The sequence below is a fragment of the Orcinus orca genome, chromosome 1, assembly GCF_937001465.1.
Source record: "Orcinus orca chromosome 1, mOrcOrc1.1, whole genome shotgun sequence".
NCBI lineage: Eukaryota > Metazoa > Chordata > Mammalia > Artiodactyla > Delphinidae > Orcinus > Orcinus orca.
Genome location: NC_064559.1, coordinates 41,765,782 through 41,785,713, shown reverse-complemented (window position 1 = coordinate 41,785,713; position 19,932 = coordinate 41,765,782). Strand labels below are relative to the sequence as shown.

Sequence of the window (19,932 nt, the reverse complement as noted above, 5' to 3'; positions counted from 1 at the left end):
CTTCTTCCCTGAAAGGAGAGTGACTGGAATTCCAGTGGATCCAACTTTCCAGCCCAAGCAAACAGCAGACCAGTATCCCAGCAGGGCCTGATTTTGCTAGGTAATGCTGGCTCTGAGTCTTCGCTTCTGTGACTCAAACTTTGAGGCGAGAAACTGCCCCATCACATGACTTACGGATTTCGCCCTGACAGCACCGTTTCTGTTTGTGTTTTGGTTCTCTGTCAGACGCTCTGAGCTCAGAGGGGAACCCCACCCTCCGTGTGACCCGGGCACACTGGCCGTGTCACATGACCACAGTTGCCTGCGAGCCAAGCATTTCTCTGGGTGACATCATGCCCTTGCTGATTGCCCAGGTGTTTCAGGGCCTCCCGGGGCTGACACGGAATTTGCATCACTTCTGATACTTGGCTCTTGATTTGTTTGTCTTTGGTTAATAGCAAATCTGGATTGGGGTCGAGGGAAGTTGTTGAGACAACCAGACAGCAAACACGTCCCACAGAAGCTTGGCGGGACTTGGACCTGCGGCTCCTGCCCCTCCTCAACCCCAGGAGCCATTACAGGTCTTCTGGGCTCAGGCCTGAGGCAGAGAGGTTGCTGGTTCAGACTCTCTAGCACCATCCCGGGACTTACTTCAGATTCGGGACCTCTCTGGACCAGCCTCGAAGGCTCAGAACCAGGCGTTGCTGAGACTTATGCTTTTACGTGGCTCTCTCCTCACTTGCCCCCTCTTCAGGGGGGCCAGCGCCAGAGGACCCTGGATTTCTCTCCTTCCCTCTGCTCTGGCCATTTGCCTGGAGTCAGAGCTCAGCCTTCCCACCTTCCACTAACCTTGGGTCCATGGGCAATCACTTCCCAGACCCATGGAGGGCCAGGACTGAGGGACTCTGCAGAGACCCCCCCACCCCCATTACTTTATGGGGAAGGAAACCCAGGCTGGAGGGTTTCTTAATCCATTTTTCTCACCCACCAATTTCCAGCAACCTTCGCCTCTCTGGCCTCAGTTTGCCCATCTGCCGAGGAGTGGGAAACAAACCCCATTCTCCCAACCGCAGGATGAAGACTGGGACCAGCTGAGTTTGTGAAAGGGCCTATTACCCCATTGCTCCAGAGGTTCTCAAGCTTGAACATGCATCTGAATGCCCTGGAGGGCTTGAAAGCAGAGGGAGGCTCCTCCTTCCCACCCCAGGGTTTCAGTAGGTCTGTGGTGAAGTCAGAGAATTTGAACGTTTTCAGATGATGCCGATGTGGCTGGTTCAGGGACCACACTTTGAGAAGCACTGCTCTAAATCTCCAGAACTCACCCCAAAGAGAGGCAGTGTGTGCTGGAGCCTCTCACGCTGGCTCCAGGAAGTTGGTAGCTTGAAGTCAGCCACAGTGGGAGTATTCACACCTCGGGAATCAGTAAATGCTGCAAACCAGTTTTGTTTGTTTTTTTTTGCCAGGGAGCTAGCTGGTAAACATTTACCGGCACACCGCTGGGTAAGAGGGCAGCCTTTCTCTCCCTCTGTGCCCCAAGACGGGGGTGCCGTGCCTCAGAAACAGGACAGGAAAGCTCAGTCAGAACTCTCTGCGCCTCCATTTCATTGTCTGTAAATTGGAAACACTAATAGCATCTACCTCCCTGGCCCACAAGAATTAAGTAAGAAAATACCCGTGAATCACTTAGCAAAGTACTCAGCATAGAGTAAGTGCTCAAAAATATTCGCTCTTGTCCTTAAAATCCTTCGGATTATAGGGAATCTGTATTTTGTTCCTACAAGATTACAAAGTTCTATATAACTGTACTCCTGGGAGGGGTGGAGACCATGCCATTCTGAGCTTCACAGCTTTGGGGTGCCTGCTGGTACCTAGTCCTCCTTCTCTGGGGACCCCCCCATTGCACAGTGTGAGCCCCACCCAGCCCCCGTTTGTAATGTGTGACACCCCTGGCCGTAGCTGCTTACAATAGATACTCAGGGTTCTCAGAGTCTCTTTCCTGGGAACTTGGACCTGGAGCCCAGAGCCAGCCTGTAACTCACCACCTCAAGGTCAGTGGGGCAAGCAGGCTCTGCCAGCAGCCAGAGGGACCAAGGAAGGGCTGCACAGAGAAGGGGTGGAGCAGGTGGGCAGAGTCAGGCACGGGAGTGAGGTGGAGAAAGAGGCCTGAGGACACCCCCGCCTCTGAATCTGGGCTCGTCTAGAAGTTCTGCTGCCCTGCCCTGGGCCTGCATCCTCTCAGCCAATGTCCACTGTGGCTTAAGTCGTATCACGTTGGCTTCCGTTAATTGCAACCTGAGAGTCCCAGCTTCTCCACTGACTCTGCTCTTTGCTCACCCCCACCTGCCCCAGCACAGGCTTGGGGCCCGTGCCTGCTCGGCCCTGCCTGCTGTGGACCTTGGGCAGGACTCAAGGCCTCGCTTCTTCCATCTGCTCGTTGAATATGGACTTGGGCGGAAGCGAGCCTCCTTCTGAATTTTCCCCGTTATATGGAGAGAAATGAATATTCCTGACATTACCTACTCAGTGTCACCCCTGCTTAAGACCCTGCAGCAGTCCCACCCCACCCCCGCTGCTCTTGGATTGACTCCAGGCTCCCTTCCTGCATTCTAGACACTGTCTGAGCCTCTCCTGGCCCCTCTCAGACCTCCACTCTCACCTCTTGACTCTGAGGGATATGAACCTGCTGGCAGTTCCCCAAGACCGCATGTTCTCTTTTGGCTTCTCTCTGTGCAGAACAGAATTTCCCCAAGCCTACAGCCAACTACCAAGCATTCTTCAGGCTCCCCCTTCGGTGTCACTTCCCCTGGGCCATCTTCCCTAGCACGGCCCTGGCTGTGCCCCTGTGCCTCGCACCCTGTGCAGTCTCCCATTGGCGCGGCCTGTGCCACACCACAAGATCCCGAGTGCAGGGGCCAAATGCAGGCCCCTCTTGTTTCCCCAGGTTCCACCTTGTAAGGGCTCAGTGGATGGTTAAATAAATGTTGTGACCTGAGGAAAGTGGGGCTCCAGAAACTCAGGGGCCATCACCGTTGTCCGTGGTGACCTCCAGAAAGTCAAGTTTCCAGAGGGAAGAAAAGGAGAGGAAGGGGTGAAGGCAGCCCTAAAATGGGTCAGGTAGAGTGCCTGCTGGGCGATCAGATAGAGAGCTCTCCTGGAAGAGAAGGTGCAGATTGAAGAGAGAGTGACATTGGCAGGACGGAGGCAGTGTGAGGTGTAGCGGGTAAAAGCACAGAATCTGGAGGGAAGGTGAGGAGGAGAAAGAGGAGCACGAGCCCTGGACATTGGACTCCCCTTCCTAGACCTCAGGCTGTTCTTGTTCCCTAGAGGCTCGGGCCGCCGTTGCCCATGGACTTGCTGGTGGCTCAGCCGCACGATCGACACGTGTGTCTAACCTGAAGGAAGTCCCCTGTAACCTGACCTAAAGGAAGCTGCTTGGAAAGTTACCGCAGATACAGTTCTCCAGGGATTCCCTTGCCCTACTCAGCTCGCGAAAGCCCCTCTCCAAAGCCAGCCCTGCTCGGAGGCCCTGGACAGGGAGTGGTCACGGTGCCCAGTGCCGGGCGGCGCGTCAGAAGGCCCTTGGCTTCCCCCTCACCGGCTCCAGGCTGGCTCCTTTGCGAGGCCAGCCAGAGGGCTGGATGGCTCACCTCCCTTGGGCACAGGTCCCATCACAGCATTGCTCCAGCCATGGACGTCATTCCCCAGTTACCGCAAAATAGGGTTACAGTTTCTCCCATGGTGTGGAAATCCCAGGAGCCCTCTCAATCACCTGGGCCGAATGCAGAAGTTGGGCTTCTGGTCCATTAAATTCCCAGTCCAGGAAGCCTCCGGTATGAGGCTTCCTTGTAATCTGTGATCTATTTTCAGGGCTGCCCAAGAAAGACTTCATTAGTTTAGACATTAGGACTTTAATAGATGATTCTACTAAAGTTGGGTACACAAAGAAGAAGCTGAGAGAGTTTAGAGAAAGCCTACATTCACCTGCCTTCCCCAGCAACTTAAGAGCTAGTTTTACCCCTAAGAGCTTATAATCTAGATGGGAAAAGAAAATGAAGGTGCATTACATAAAATTGTGGAGAACAATTAAATATTAACCGGTGTGGTGCTCGCTGATTGCAACAGGACTATGATGTGGCTCAGAGAGCCAGTTCTGCATCAGAGAATTCACGGAGAAGGGAGACTAGAGCTGGGCCTGCAGCGGGGGGATTCGGGTCAGTGGAGAAGAGAAGGCAGGTGTTCCGGGGAAGGGGACCTGCATGAGCAATTGCCTGTAGAGTATGCGGGACAGGAGGCCTGGATTAAGCAGAGGTTGTACATTAAATGCAGGAAGATAAGATTAGCGAGAGGGTGAGAGAGGGGATGCGTGTTGCAGGAGGTGGAGGCGGGGGCAGTTATGAAGTGTTTGCACACCTGCTCGAGGAGCTGGGGCTGATGGAAATGATGGGAGGAGGGTGGGGTGAGGGAGGGGAAGCATTGGAGGGCTGAGGGGTGGGGAGGGAGCTGAGGAAATTTCCAGCAATTGCTGGCCACCAGCAGGCATGGGCGGCTGACTTGAGGGCTGAGGGAGCGCTCTTCCCTCCGGGCCCCGCACCCTGCCTGGGTGGCAGGGGCTCTACAGGCCCCTCTGATAAGGGTTGCCAGCAGATAGGTCACCCGCTGCCCCAGGTACCCAAGGTGGCCAGCCTTTCACAGGCCCTGGGGAGCCACTGCAGGATCCGGCACTTCAACAGGCATTTTGAGGGTAGCTGCTAGGCGCAGAGCACCACAGGGAAACAGAAGTGAGGCGGGCTTCCTGCCCTCCAGGGAGCCCAGTGTGCGGGAAGAGAACAGATGTGGCCGACAGCGCTGACGGAAGGCCAGGTGGAGGCTGAGTTCCCAGGCTGCGGGGGAAGCAGGGAGTTCAGTCCTGACTGGAGAAGGAGCCTCTGCGGAGGGCGTGGGGTTTGTACACCTCAGAGAGTGAATTAGAGGCATTCTCTGCCCGGCAGGAAAGATGGATAGACAGGGAGGGAGAGCTTCCAGTGAGAGAACAAAGAGAGCTCAGGCAGAGGCTGCAGACCTTGCGACCTGCCCGCAGGAGGGTCCGGCGACCTTGTGAGGGAGGCTGGGGACAGAGGTGGAAGTGTGGCTGGAGGCAGATGCCGTGCCAGGTCGGGAGAAAGAAGGGCTGCGGGTCCAGGGATCCGCGCGGCATTCACGGGGCGCCTGGTTTGAGCTGTAGATGTCAGGGCACAGGGAAGAATAGACAGGCCCAACACCCAGCAGTCCCCAGGCCAGTGGAGGAGGCTAGAAACAGGGACTTCTGCTCGGTGTGTAGAATGCTCGAATTCTGTGGGTGCACAGAGGACGGCGTGGTGAATTCTGCCCCAGACCTGGGGTGCTGTCGGGCTGGGAAGATACGTGGGCTGGGCTCGGGGCCCTGGGGAGAGGTGAGGGTTTCCTGGGTTGAGGGAGAGGGGGTTTCGGGCAGAGGAGTCAGCACGACGAAGGGGTTGAAGCTAGAAAAGAGCAAGGCACAGAGACCAGCAGGGTAGTGTAGCCAGAGCTGCAGGCTGTGTGTGTGTGTATGAGAGACAGACAGACAGACAGACAGAGAGACAACAGGCAGAAAGAAAGAGGAGGGAGGGAAATGGAGAGCGAGAGAGCTGGGAGGTGAAGCTGAAGCGGAAGATTGGGGGCCAGCCTGGAAGGCCCTCAGCTGCCCTTCCAGGGGAGCTGGGCATCACTCTTATGCGATGAGGAGCTGAAGCGTCTCTGAGCGGGAGCAATGCGCTAGGAAGTGAATTCTGACCTCTGCATGGAGGAGGATGGAGGGGGCAGAGCCAGGAGGCAGGGACACGTTGGGGGCCGGGGCACTCCCACCTAAGAGGAGAAACACAGAAGATAAGAAGGTCTGTGGGAGCAGGATGTGAGTTCTGTCTCGGACATTTTGAGTCTGAATCGCGTGGGGTGATGTCCAAGAAGAAGTGGAAAATGCTGGAAATCAGGGCAGAGGTCAAGCCCCTGAGGAGCGCTGCCTCAAAGCCTGAACGGGACGAAGAGAACATCTAGGAGGTGGCCACAGCGGTCACGTGCCAGATGGCCCCGGTGGCAGATGCGGGGCAGGAAGGGAGGGCCCCTCGGGAGAGACGCGGGTGGAAGGAGGGTCACCTGTGCGGATATAGAGCACGTCATTAAACCTGTAATGATGTCGGTGATTTTGGAAAAGGAGACACACGGGGGGCGGGTGAGTTTGGATATGAGCCTGTTTAGTCTTGGGGGGGGTGGGACATTGTTGTCAGGGTGCTCGAGCCACTTACCCTATGCAGAGGTGCCCGATGTGCATGGAAGGAGTGAGAGGGAGGATAGGGACCACAAAGTGGCCGGCGGGGAAGGCAGTGATGGCCGAGCCTCTAAGAGCATCCAGTCCCCTGGCCCCAGCTGTCACCCTGACCCTGTGTGTGAGTGAGTGAGCCTGGTGCCACACTCAGCGGGTCCTGCTGGGAGTGGAGGGCTCTGGTTCTCATCACCGAGCCCCATCCCCGCCCAGAAGCCCCTTTCCCATGCGCCTCCCCCACTGTGTCCTGGTGATTCCTGATGTGGGCCGGGACCCGGCAGGACTGTCCAGGTGTGCGTCCTGCCACCAGTAGACCAGGAGCTCTCTGAGCATGGGGACCCATGTCTCCCTTCTTCCTCTTCCCTACAGAGTCCAGGACGGGGCCCACGCATGCCGGGGGCGGACACCCCACGTGGCACTCAGTCTCCCAGGCAGACGGGGATGCCTCAGATCGCGTTTCTCCTCAGCAGGAATTTGGGCCAGATCCCACAGGCACGCAGACTTGTGAGTGCCCCAGACTCCTGGTTGGACAAGGTCACTCAATCCAGGCAGCAGCGTAGCTTTCTCCTGACTAATTTACCTCATCTGTTCCAAATGGATGAGACACCCAGGATTTGGGGTGAAGGGGCAGAAGAGGGTTCTTTTTATCCAGACCTGCTCAGTCCACCTGTCCCAGAGTCTCCACGTTATTAAATGTTTTCTGGTTCCTATGGCAACCGAAGCACACAGCCAGGATTTTGTTATTGTTCCAGGGAAAAAAGGGAAGGGCCACAGCGTGAGGACTGACGTCCGTGCACCATCCATCACCCAGGCGGCTGAGTCACCACCACGGTCTGGTGCGTCCATGGAGTCACCTCCCTGTGGTCTGAGGCTCCCACTGGCCTTCCCTCTTTGGCAAGAGGCTGGTCCCAGTCTGTGTCTGTCGGCGAGCGTGGGTAACTGGGCACCCTGGTGTGCTGAGTCCTGCCGTGTGCACTTCTGGTGGCTAGCGGGGTAGAGAGGACATTTCCTGAAGGAGGCACAGTCCTGCCTCCAGGGAGTGAGAGCTCGTGAGGCTGGGGATGCATTCCCTGTCCTTTCAGAGTACACGTGTATTCACAGACAGTTTCTAGGGCCACCTAGCAACTGACTTACCATACGACCTCAGCCAAGTCACCTGGCCGCTCTGAGCCTCAATCTCCTTATGTAAAAGATGGGGAAACGGGTACTTTCTCACCAGGCTGAGAGGGGAGAGAAATGAGACTGTGCCCATAGGAGCTCCGCACCAGCCTAGTTTCCGCAAAGCACTCAATAAGCATGCACTTCCGTGGCCGCTGACCGGCTAGCTGCTGGCCGCACACCTCAGGACCGCCCGGAAGGTGAGGCAGAGGGAGCGCTTCTAGTCCTTGAAAACACATGCCAGCCCACCGTCGGGCAGCCATGGGCGGCCCCGATGGACGCAGCCACCTCCCTCCACCACCGCCAAGGATTGGAATAAGACGCTTCACTTGCCCAGACACAGAAGGGAACGGAACAAGAAAGTCAGTGGGTCAGCCGGAGGGGTTGGGTCGGCAAAGGTGTGGGAACAAATCTGGAGAGATGGTGCTTAGGCCACCCAGACCCGCTGCGGTCTTTGAGGAAGGCCCTCGCCCTAAGGCTGTGTTGGCCAGGCACCTTCTGATGACGGCCTGGCTTTCTGGATAGAATTTCCCACCAGAGAAAGGCTGTCAATGGGAGAACATGCCTCTCAGGCCCGCTGGATGGCTGCTTCCCACCGGGGCTGGCTGAGTCAGATTGGAGGTATTTATGCTCATGTTGGGTGCAGGTCAGCCCTGAGCCCAGCCGTCTCGGAGCGTCTAACCAACACAGGTTTCTAGCTTACAAAGTGGAAACTGGGCTCCGGGAATGGGATGACCACAGAAAGGAAGTACCCCCCAAAAGGAGTCCAGCCTTCCCCTAAGGGAGCCCCATAAGACACCCACTGTACAGACTCATCTGACAGCTCCCCCTCCTTGGCATGTTCCACGCTGACCTCTGCCAGCTGCCATAGCCAGGCCAGCTGACAGCTGCCTCCCCCGGGCTGGCCCTACGCAATGCTTTTCAGACTGAGAATCGAGACCCATAAGTGAGTCATGGAATTAATTGAGTGGGTGGGATGAGCATTCTTCATAATTAGCCAGAACAGGGTCACGTATATCAGAGTGCCTCGTGGGGGGTAAGCGTGAGCGTTATTTCATGAGCCTCGTGTGTGTGTGTGTGTGTGTGTGTGTGTGTGTGTGTGAACACGTACTATATGGATACCGCAATAGAAAGATAGCACATTCTGATTGGGCCGTTTGGGGGCATTTAATAAAGGAACTATTTACAAAGACGTGGGCAGGGTGTAGGGAAGTCACAAGAGAATTGTGAGGCTTAGTTACCACCCTCAGGCTTAAGGCTTGAAGGTGGAAGGTGTTTCCAGAACTTGGAAACAGAGAGAGCGATGAGGCGAAGGCTCAGACAGGACCTGTGATCATCAGCCCGATGGGGAATGAATGCTTACCCTCACTCCTCTCCCTCCCTCCCGGCTCCTGCTGGGCTGCCCACTAATTGAGCCCAGGCAAGCCTGAGGGCCAGCAGCCACGGACCCAGTCCCTGTGTGGAAAAGGCCAGTACATAACGTGTGCGTGGGATGCAATGTAAAATGGTACCGCACCTCTTACTGTGAGTCTCAGTTAATGAAGTTTTAAGCACCCTGGAACCATGTGCCTGACGCCGAAATTACTGCCAGCAAGAGGCAAAACGTTTCTGAATGGCCCCAGATCAGGGCTTTGGATGGCAGCTAAGACCAGTGAGGACAGGGCTGTCCTGTTCTCAGCAGGTGGGAGTGCACCCATCCTCCAGATGTGCCAGGATGGAGATGCCCGACAGTGGGGCTGAGCAGAGCCAGCGTCACAGGCTGGGGCTGAGGTCACAGAGGAAGAAGGGCAGGAGAGGGGAACGGGTGGGAGAGAGGAACAAAGGGGCCTGTGGTCAGGACACCCACGCCAGGCAGTTGCTTCAGCTCCCCAAGGACAAAGGGCAGGGTTCTATTTCTAGCTCCCGTGGGAGCAGGAGGCAACAACCTTCTTGCTTTTCACACACTTGAGGTCGGCTCACTAATCCTCGTGTGGTTGTTCTGGACTCACACAAAACCGTCTCTGAGCCTCGTTTCCACGGCCCACACCACTGCCGAGTCCATCACGGCAGGGTCACATGCAGGCGACTTCACGCCTTCCTCGCCAAGTGTGACCGGGCTCCGAGGCCGAGTCTCCTGAACCCCAGAACATTCCCCCACGAGCCCACTCGACACCCACCTTCAAGTGCCCAGTTCCCAGAAGAGAGACTCTTCCAGAAAGGAAATGGTTTCCTCTAAGGACTAAAAAAAAATGACAACAGTGTTCACGACAGCTCGGAACTCTCATTTTACCCTTGCTGTTTCCTTGGACAATAGAAAGCAACTCTGCCTTCACAGACCTGGTTTCCTCCTGGCTTACTCATCAACACATAAGGCTGAGGTGTGTACGTGAGAGTTCATAAAGTGCAGAGCATTTTGCCCTTTGAACGTTCCTCCTCCTTCAGAATTTCTTCATTTCTTTCTGCCATGTTCCTGGTACTGGCAGGGATGGGCCAGAGTCTCGAGAACACGGTGAAGGTGTTTCCTGCCCAAGCCAGCAGGACCTTGGGCCAGACCCTGGTGTTAGATCCTGAAGACACCCCAAGGAAATGGCTCACCAATGTCATCACTTTTTTTTTTTTTTTTTTTTTTTGCGGTATGCGCGCCTCTCACTGTTGTGGCCTCTCCCGTTGCGAGCACAGGCTCCGGACACGCAGGCTCAGCGGCCATGGCTCACGGGCCCAGCCGCTCTGCGGCATGTGGGATCTTCCCGGACTGGGACATGAACCCGCGTCCCCTGCATCGGCAGGCGGACTCTCAACCACTGCGCCACCAGGGAAGCCCAATGTCATCATTTTTAAGTCAACCAAACAGAAAGTGGTTGCTTGACTACTTCATCAGTCTTAACCGAGTCATTATTAAACTATAAGTTACAGGAAAAGGAGAGAGAAAGTCCAAGGGGATCAGGGTCTTGCCAGTGTGATGCTTACAATTTGGACCGTGACTTGTGGAAACGGGCGTGCGAGTGGCAATGCCTGGTTAGCATCCCTTCACTGCTTCTCTTTATTCTTCACAGCTCTGCCATGATCCACGAGGCGCTAACGCCCTCTCTACCTCTTGCACTTTCAGCCACACACGGTCAGTGGTTGACTCGACTCTCTCCTTCCGTAACTTGAGAGCACTCTCAGAGGGCGGGAGCTCTGTCTTATTCACCTCATGCTATCCCCATGGTCTGCACCAGTGCCTGGGCTGTCAAAACGCTCCATGAAGTATGTCTGGGGTGAAAACCTAAGTTTTTCAATGTGGAAAAAAAAAAGATAAAGAGCTAGCCGTGGCTTTCCAAACTTTTTTTTTTTGGCAGTGAAAACTTTGATTCCAAAAGAATCTAACCTAAGCTCCAAAATAAATAAAAGCAAAGCAGGACACCCAAGTAAATTTGCCAGGTTTAGCAAATAGAAATGCCAGATAATACAGTTAAGATTGAATTTCAGAAAAATAAATAATTTCAAAAGGATAAGTATATCCCAAATATTGCATGGGACATACTTATACCAAAGAAAAATTTTTTCATTTGTTGTTTGTCTGATGTTCAAATTTAACTGAGTATCCTCATTGTAACTGGTGGCCCTCTACCCAGACCCCTGCACGCATGGGACCCCCAGGGTGCCCTGGGGTTGTACAGTCTGGTTTGTGAACCACTATTTGAAGAAACATTGTGACTCTCCCACACTGCTGTCCTTCTCCCGTCTCTGGAGCTGCTCTCCCTCTGAGCAGGACCAAGGCTTACTTCCCAGCACCTCTGCGTGCAGCCCAGGTGTCTCTGTGGCCCTGGGCTGTGAGGAAAGGCTGCTGCTAAAATCGGGCTCAGTTTCCTGAAGCATCAGAGTGTTAAGTGTCAGAATGGCTGGAGAGGCAGCCAACATTCATGACAAATAGCTATGCCAGTTCACACAACCATTTCAAGCCCAACATAGATTTCTTCACCCTTTGTTTTCACCAAAGTCCTGACGTTCCCTGAGAGACTGCTGGCTCTTCCGAGAAGGCGTGATGGAGTTGGGGCTGTCCTGCTTCCTCCTCCTTGCTCCCCGGCCCTGTCCTTCTGGGGTGAACAGAGGGGCCACCACATCCAAACCAGTCACCCTGGTTCTGCTGGGCGGATACTGGTGGCCTCTGTGGCACCAAAGCACAGGTGAGTGGGGAGATGTCTCACCTCCCTCTCTTCCGTGCCCCCCTCCTAAGAAAAGCAGTGAAGGGGCTCCTGGGAGCATCACGTGAACTCCTGAATGCCTTCCAGAACGAGCTCGCTCTGGAGAGGGAGAAGGGGAATCTCAGCGCATGATGTCTGCTGATTTTTGCCTGACCACCTTGCACCCCCTTCCCAGATGGTTTGTCCACCAGTGTGTGGTCTTGGTGGGGGGCAGACAGTCCTCTAGGCCCAGGTGTGACTCAGGCTCGGCCCATGGGATGCTCTGCCTTGGGGCTTTGACCCTCGGGGGAGAAGAGGGCAGTCAGAGATGACTCTAAAGGACGTCACCGGATGTCCCTCTGCAGCTCTCGGGTCCCGTGCTTCCCAAACCTGCAGTGCTTTCTGAAACTAGAGACACGGGCACCACTTTTCCTTCCAGGTAAATATCATATAGGATCATAGTCCCACCATGGTATGTGCAGAAGGGATAAGTATCACTTCTGGGTGGAAATGGTGTTAAAATTCAGTCCATAATTCACCACGATTTTCCCCCCTCTGTCACAGAAGCCAGCAACTCTCCAGATGGTAGCCACTCCATCAGCCTGGGTCCTGGAATGAGGACAACTCAGACAGTCCCAAACCAACTCAAGGTGACCTTTTGGAGTAAACAAGAAAGAAACCGTTTGTTGTGTCAAGGCACTGAGAGGTTGGGGTTGTTTGTTATTATGGCATAACCTCTCCGATCCTGACAGACACCCAGGCACCGTCCGGGACCTCCTGAGTCTCAGTCAGCATGGGAGCTCTAGCTGAGCCATTTTCTCAAGTCCCACAGTCGTGATCTTGGAGATCAGCGAGGTTTGTGAACCCGCACTTCACTCCACACTGATCCTGAGGCACAGCTGAACTGTAGTGGGTTGAGTGGTGACCCCCCCCCAAACATATCCACATCCTAACCCCTGGAACCTGTGAATGTTACATTATTTCAAAAACGGGGCTTTGTAGACGTGATAAAGAATCTTGAAAGAGGAGATCATCCTGGATTATCCAATAAGTACAATGACAAGTGTCCTTCTAGGGGGAGGCAGAGGGAGATTTAAGACAGACACAGAGGAGAAGGCCCTATGAGACAGGCAGAGATTGGAGGGACGTAGCCACAGCCAAGGAATACCGACCACCACCAGCAGCTGGACAGGCAAGGAATGAATTCTCCCCTAGAACCCCAGAGAGGGTGTAGCCCTGATGTCACCTTGATTTCCAGAACTGTGAGAGAATACATTTTTGTTGTTTCAAGCCACCGAGTCTGTGGTACTTTGCTTCAGCTGCCAGTGGACGGACAGCGTCCACTAATCCTCAGGGACCTCCCAGTCTCACAAGGGAAATTGGGGCTGCACCAGAGAGAGCTGGGCAGCAGGGGCAAGGCAGCCAGAGCTGGGCTGACTGCTTGGGAAATGAACTCTGGTGGAGGAGAAGTTTGAGCAGAGGTCTGGGGGGATGTGCACTGGAGCTTAGTAGAGAAGGAGCGGGAGGGTGTTTCAGAAAGGGACAGGTAGGTGTGGACACCAGGATGGGGGCCAGGCAGGTATTCCAGCCACAGAAGAGCAGCAGAATCTGTGCTGGGGATGAATGAATGGAACAGGAGGGCTGGCAAACTTGGTCTTGAAACCCAAGCTGGCCTTCCTTCATATCAATCTTTATAAAGCCAGAATGGTAATTTGAAAAACTGTGCTTTCAAAATAAGCCAAAATAGTTAAATTCAAAATTGTATCTATGCCCTGACCACTACACATATATATATATGTGTATATAGATATACACACATATATATACATATATGTGTGCATATATACATACAGACAGACCAAAACATAAGAAAATCATGGGATAGACTTAGGAATTTTTTTCCTTCATTTTTTAACTTGTTACTGAAGTTGCAACACTTTAATAAACAAAAGAATCCCAAAATAAGTTCTGGGTTAATATGAAATTAATAATGAACTACTGAGCGTTCTCGAGGAAGGGTGGGGTGGGTGATCAAAATAATGGTTAAGGAAGGTAGTCGGGTCAGTCCTGTGCATAAAGGAGAGGAGACGGAGCGGCAGAGGCCAGGAGACCTACAAAGGGGCCGTGCAACATTCCAGGAGTGAGGTGTAGCGAGGCCCAACTAGGGATGTGTGTGAGGACGGAGCAGTGTCGGAGCAGCGCTCACAGCCTCCGGTAGCTGCCAGGCCAGACGCTCGCTACACTCGACTGCCCTCTAGTGGCCAAATCCGGGAAGCCAGCCACGCCTTTCAAAGCTACCTCCTAGGGATAGAGCATTGCGGGAACGTGAAGAAGGAGCTACGGGCTTTCTGGTGTCAGAGAAGGCTTCCCAGAGGACACGATGCTTCCTTCCACTGAGCATGGTAATTCTTTATAATGGGGCCAGTCCAGCTGTCAGAGACCTGACAGGCAAGGCATAAGGAATGGCATGGGTAATAGCCTAAAGGCTTGAGCCTATATTGCATCATCAGGGAACGCAAGGTATTTGGTAGGACTGGAGAGCAGGGCTTGTACAGGGTGGTGAAAGGTGAGGCTGAAGAGGGGAGATGAGGCTCTGCCTCCAGTGGGGGTTGAAATGCATCGTAGACAGTGAGAAGGCTTCCAAGGGTTTAAGCAGGGACGTGATACAGGGACAAAAAAAGGTAACATTATTAAATTTGCACTTCAGAAAATCAATCTAGCAAAAGTGTGGAATATGGGCTGGTGGGAGGGGGACCAGTTAGTCCAGGACCGAATGCACACTGAGGGTTGAGAACCCTGCATCTGAAGGTCTTTGCTGTTCACCCCCTGTGCTCGCTCCTGAGGGCTTGCAGGACTGGAGAAGTGGTAAAGTGGCAGAAAACTGAAAGGCAGTTAACTTGTGAAGATAAGCACAGGAAACAGGTGACCCGACAGAACTGTGCTCTAGAGAATGATGGGTCTTAATTTATTGACTGCTCTTGAACCTGAGGACCAACCTGCTGACTTTGGGTGGGAGTGTTTTGAATTCTACCTTTGATCTCTCTTGGTGCAGGGCTCTTCGTTGCCATATGGCATCTCTGGGGGTTTCACACTAGCCACCCCTTATACCCCACATAATAGGAGCTGCTCTCTGCTTTATACTGCCCGTCGCTGGCTGGAGTTGGAGCCTAATTTGTGTGGCCAGGTGAGCTGCCTTCCTGTTTAGCACCAACAGCTGGCATATTGATTAGGTCACAACCCTAACAACTAAATACTGTTATGTTCCCATTTTACAGATGAGGAAATCAAGGCCCAGAGAGGCAGAGGGACTCACCCACAGTCACACAGCTGAGGTGACAGAACCAGAACTGGGAGGCTGGCTCCTGAGTCTATGCTCTTAACCACTTGCCATTTGACCCTCTTTGTGCTGGTTGCACAACAATGCCCAGAACCACATTGAGGAGTGTTTTGCCTTTAACCATCTTCTATCCTGTTCACCACCCTTGTTCAACCTGTTTCCCACTCCCCGAAGGGTATTTAATGGCTAAATGAATCCCAATCAAATATTAACTAGAAGAGAGGCACCTGAGCCTTCTCCCCCGGAACCTTCCCTTTCTGCTCAGAGTCCCAGTGTTTGTCACAGCATCTGTGTTTGCAGAAGGTTCATGGGTGCAGACATCCCTGCAGGACGGATGGGAGGACACAGCCTCTGGTCTGGGGAAATTTATGTCTAAAGGGAGCCGAGACGGATGAACTATTCCGTTTGCTCCTTTTGCTCTCTATCAAGCACAGTCAGCTAGTGTTTTTTAAACTGTGAGTCGCCACACATCAGTGAATCATGACAACCTTTTAGTGCGTCTCAAATCACATTTTATTTACAAGAAACTAATTAAAATTTAAAATATCATGTGCATTTTATGTAGCATGGTTAAGAATTGTTTTAGGGGGCTTCCCTGGTGGCACAGTGGTTGAGAGTCTGCCTGCCGATGCAGGGGACACGGGTTCGTGCCCCGGTCCGGGAAGATCCCACATGCCGCGGAGCGGCTAGGATGTGAGCCATGGCCGCTGAGCCTGCACGTCCGGAGCCTGTGCTCCGCAATGGGAGAGGCCACAGCGGTGAGAGGCCCGTGTACCGCAAAAAAAAAAAAAGAATTGTTTTAGGAAATTTTATTTTAGCTGTGTGCACCTGCATGTGTGTGTGTGCACACGCACACTTGGCTACGATATAAAATATATTTCTTACTGTGAGTCCAGTCAAAAAAGTTAAAGAGCCGCATAGCTAAATGTTTTTCTCCTCTGCTTTCACAATACTTGTTAACAGGAGCTTTACAACCCATGTTTTTTTTTTTTGCTCGAGTTAATCTGAAAGTGAGTTTCTATCAGCCAGTCTACACTGGCCATGATGGAACAGAGGAGGGGTGAGGGGTGCTAAGACAGCACACGGAGGGAAGCTGTTGGCCACAGAGCCGGGGTTCCACTCCTCGGCCACCAAATGCACCACCCAGATGATGACCCAGCGCGTCACCTGCTTAACTGAAGTCACCTGTGCTTCATTAAAACCTTGAGGCCTGTGAGCAAGTTAAATTGTTTGAATTAACACAGCTTGTTGGAGCCAAACTTAAGCTATATTTTCATAGGGCATATTTGTGGTTAAAATCCTACTGTAATATTTATATTCAAAAAATCCAGTTAATGAATTTGTCATTTATTCTTCCCTGCTTCGAATCAACCAGTCCTGGCATATTTATAGGACTTCCTCCTCGCATCCCAGGCACAGACCCTCGGCTGTGTGGTGTGCACGGGAGGCTGGTCTGGCCAGCCCCGGGCATCACAGGCCTGCTTTGGCAGCCTCGCGGAGGCCCCTCCTCCCGCCCCGCCCCTGCCCGGCTCCACTCTGAGGCCCTGAAGCTGGCTCTTTATTCAGGGAAGACAGCCTTCCACTGTAGGGCAGCCCAGACCCTGGGGTCCCTGGGATCCCCCGTGCTGAAGCCAGAGAAATGCCCCCACATCTGTAACACATTCATCTTTCCTCAGCAAGCCTGACACTGCTGACCCACCTTCTGGGCAGGGTGGATCATTATAGAAGTTAGAACATGAAATCAGCCTGGATTCTCATCTCAGATCTTCTGCTGATAAGATAATGCCTTTGGGCACGTTGTGTAACCAAACCAAGGTTCAGCCGCCTCACCTGTGAGATGGAGGCTGCTAGTAGCACCTATTTCATCATGGTGCCGTAGGGGGAAATGACGTAACACAGGTAAGGCATTTGAGCTCCATACTTAGCAAACGGTAAGTGCTCACTAAGTGTTACGGGCCATTACGGTAATGATTATGATTGTTACAACAGTCTTCCAGGCAGCCTCAGGGTGGCTGTAGTCTGAGAGCCACACAGGGCCCCTCCAGGTTAACTCCCAGCGTCCATCTCTCCATCACCCACTGACTTTCCCGCCTTAAGCCCTGTCGCTTCCCACAGGGCCCCTCATCCCTGCCGCTTTCTCGCCTCTTCATGGCCCACTACCCACCTCTCAGCTTCACTTCCTCCGTTCTAAAGCCGGCTTTGAAGCACACGTCTCCTCAGTCCTTGCCGTGGCCTGAACAAGATAACATGGGGTGTGGTGTGAGAGGCCCTGGGTTCGAGTCCTTGCTTTGCTTTTTCCTGTCAGGAAGCACGGCTGTTTGCTTCAAGTAAATCAAGACAGGCTGCAGAGGGATCCTGAGCCTGAGACTGTACTAAAAGGGAGGGTCCTGCCGGTCAGGCAAAGCCCAGGGCCGAAGGTGTGTGACAAGGGCTCCCGGCTGTGGGGCGTCCAGCAGGCAGAAGGAACACTGACTCAGGGAGGGAGTGGACTGGAGGCAGGCAGGCAGACCCTGCCATCTCCTGGACGGGGCTCAAGGAGCCTGGAGGGGTCAGGGGACCCACAGTGGGAACCGGGCCTTGGGTTGGGGAACTGAGGTCAACGCCCAGACACGTGAACTGGGCAGGTCTTGTTTTTGTGGAAGAAGTTTGGATGCACACCGGGTGGCTGAAGGGTCACCGTCTCCAGAATCCACATGGTGCCCAAGGACATAATGCAAGGATGGATTGGCTGTGGTGGTCCGTGCTGGGCCCTGCTCCAGATCCACCCGGATTCACTCCCCGCAAAGGGAGCTACGTGGAGAGAGGCCTCGCTGGTCCCTGAGGCTTCCTGTGTCCAGACTAGATGGGTATGGGCTAGCCAGAACAGTCAGAGCTGGCTCAGCTCTAGCGAAGCCGGGAAGGCAAAGGCCTGGGAAATAGAGTCACGAGGAAATACTGTGCTGCTCAGAGACACATGTCCTCTGAGCCGCCTCTAACTCATTTCTGTGAGACAGAAATAGTGATGAGATCCCCAATACCTAAGCTCCTGGGTGTATTATGGAGATGAATGTAAGAAGTAGTTTGGAAATAGCTGAACTAATGTTCTTGTATTGTCATTACTCTCCCTTGTGTAAGTACACAAGGATTTTACTAAATTTCACTACAGTGTAAATTGATACAACACATCGGGGAATTCACGAGGGTTCCTGAAATCAGACAAGGCTTCTGAGCAGGAATGGCGCTGAGAATGGGCCCAGATGTGGTGAGAGTAAGTATCTGTGTGGGAGATGAGGGAAGGGAGTTACCTGGGCTCAAAACCGGTGACACAACTGGGCTTGAATTTTCCTGAACCAGGTGCCTGCCTGCCTCGGTGCTCAGGGGCGGTGCTGCCGTGACTGGGGACCCCAGCCTGAGGCCTGCCTCCTCTGAGCCAATCCTGGGCGTGTCTGGGGAAGGCCTTTGGTCAACGCGGGCAGACCAAGTTCAGTCGTGGAGCAGCAGAGCTGATTCAAGGCTACCCCTGGGGTTAAAGGAGCCAAGGCAGGGGAATGGGCATCACATCTGCACGTCTCTTACATTTGAAGAGATTCTGCGGGCTTGTAGTTTTCATAGCCCCTCATACCTTTCATCCTCTCAACAACTCAGCCCAATTATTATCCCATTTTTAACTGCATAGGCGAATAGGACTCAGAGCGATTTGCCTAAGGGCAAACGGCCAAGTTGGGACTAGAACACAGACGCTGGAGCCCAGATCCAACCCATGTCCCCAGAACATTTGGAGCTCAGTGTCCCAGGATGGGGGCAGGAGCCAGGATCAGACCCAGGCTGTGGCCAGTAGCTCAGAGGACCAGAACCTGGCAGTTCCAAGCACAAAGTCATGTGCCGAATGTCTTGATGGGTTGAAACCGTGTCTGGTGGCAGCATACGAGAGATATGTCTTTTCTTTTTTATAGTTTTCTGTATTGATCAGAATTTTTGCATAAACAAGCTTTATGTTTATAATCAGACAAAAACATAACCTTATTTTTCTGGGGCTTGGGTGGTAGAAATCTGCATAGAGCCGAGTTAGGGCCCTTCATCGACCAGCAGCTGCTCTTGTGGGCAGGGCTCTGGCCCTCATCGTACCTGAGTCCCCTGATGCTCTTTTCCTGATGATGGTTTCAACACTTCTAATTTCCAGTTCTCTCAGCTCAGTCCCCTTTCTGGCAACCACAGCTGCCCTCCCCCATCCTTTGAGGGTTTTCCAGCAAACCTTTGCACTCAGTTCCTTGGCAGAAGATCAGGGGATCACATGGCTGAGTGACTGGTGTTTTCTGAATCATGGAATGGAAAGAAACACTACACACAAAGCCAGCACACAGACCCTCTGTTGCAAGCCTGGTAATAGCGCGGCGTGGAAGTGATTCATCTGAGACCGCCTGGCGTGTGCACACGCATTGGAGCGAGGTCAGTGCAGTGTTCGCCTTCTCCAGTGACTAATGGGGCTTCTCAGGCAGAGGGAAGCCCCAGGCCCCTCCTAGGTACACCATGGAGCCTAGCAGCCCTGTGCCCCAGGCTCTGGGGCTGCCAGAGAGGTGTCTGGGGAAGTCATAGACAGGCTGGGGCAGGAGGTGAAAAGGGTGGAAGATTTGGGGGGATGGGGGTGGGAATTACGGGAGGAACTAGGCAGACAGGTGTAGGTAGAATGTGGTCAGCCTCTCCTGAAAACCAGGAAACAGTCTCTGACGTCTCCACTTCACATCCCAGAAACACCCCAGGGCCCACCAGGTACGGGAGACACACACTCACCAATGTCAGAACGCACCTAGTAAATAATTCATGCACTCAAGGAGTCCCTATGAAGTCCAGGCATGGTCTCAGTCCTTGACTTCAGCCTCCCAATAGCCCTATGAGAACGCCAGTGAACCCATATGGCAGATGAGAACATTCTGCACAGAAACATGAAGTAACTTGCCCAAGGTCACACAACCAGCTAAAGGGAATTCTAACCCAAGTCACCCCATTCCAGAGTCTGCGCCGAG

At 53.5% G+C, this 19,932-nt stretch overlaps 1 protein-coding gene across 18 annotated transcripts in view; it reads left to right on the top strand.

Annotated features, from left to right (window-relative positions):
- LOC117203449 (uncharacterized) overlaps positions 1-19,525 on the top strand; it is a 96,063-nt gene extending 76,538 nt beyond the window's left edge. For 9 of the 18 annotated variants that reach the window (XR_004486212.2, XR_007473098.1, XR_007473099.1 and 6 more), the window contains one exon: positions 438-4,412. Coding sequence is in view for 2 of the 18 variants with exons in the window: in XM_049701083.1 (XP_049557040.1) it covers positions 11,412-11,598; positions 11,961-12,034; positions 12,160-12,329 (431 nt within the window). In the remaining 16 variants the exon portion in view is untranslated. Of the gene's footprint in view, positions 1-437; positions 4,413-6,664; positions 6,800-7,047; positions 7,132-11,411; positions 13,998-14,647; positions 14,780-14,870 lie in introns of those variants that run through there. The other 9 variants (XR_007473095.1, XR_007473096.1, XR_004486213.2 and 6 more) reach the window with 4 other exon arrangements.
- Positions 19,526-19,932: the final 407 nt, after the last annotated feature.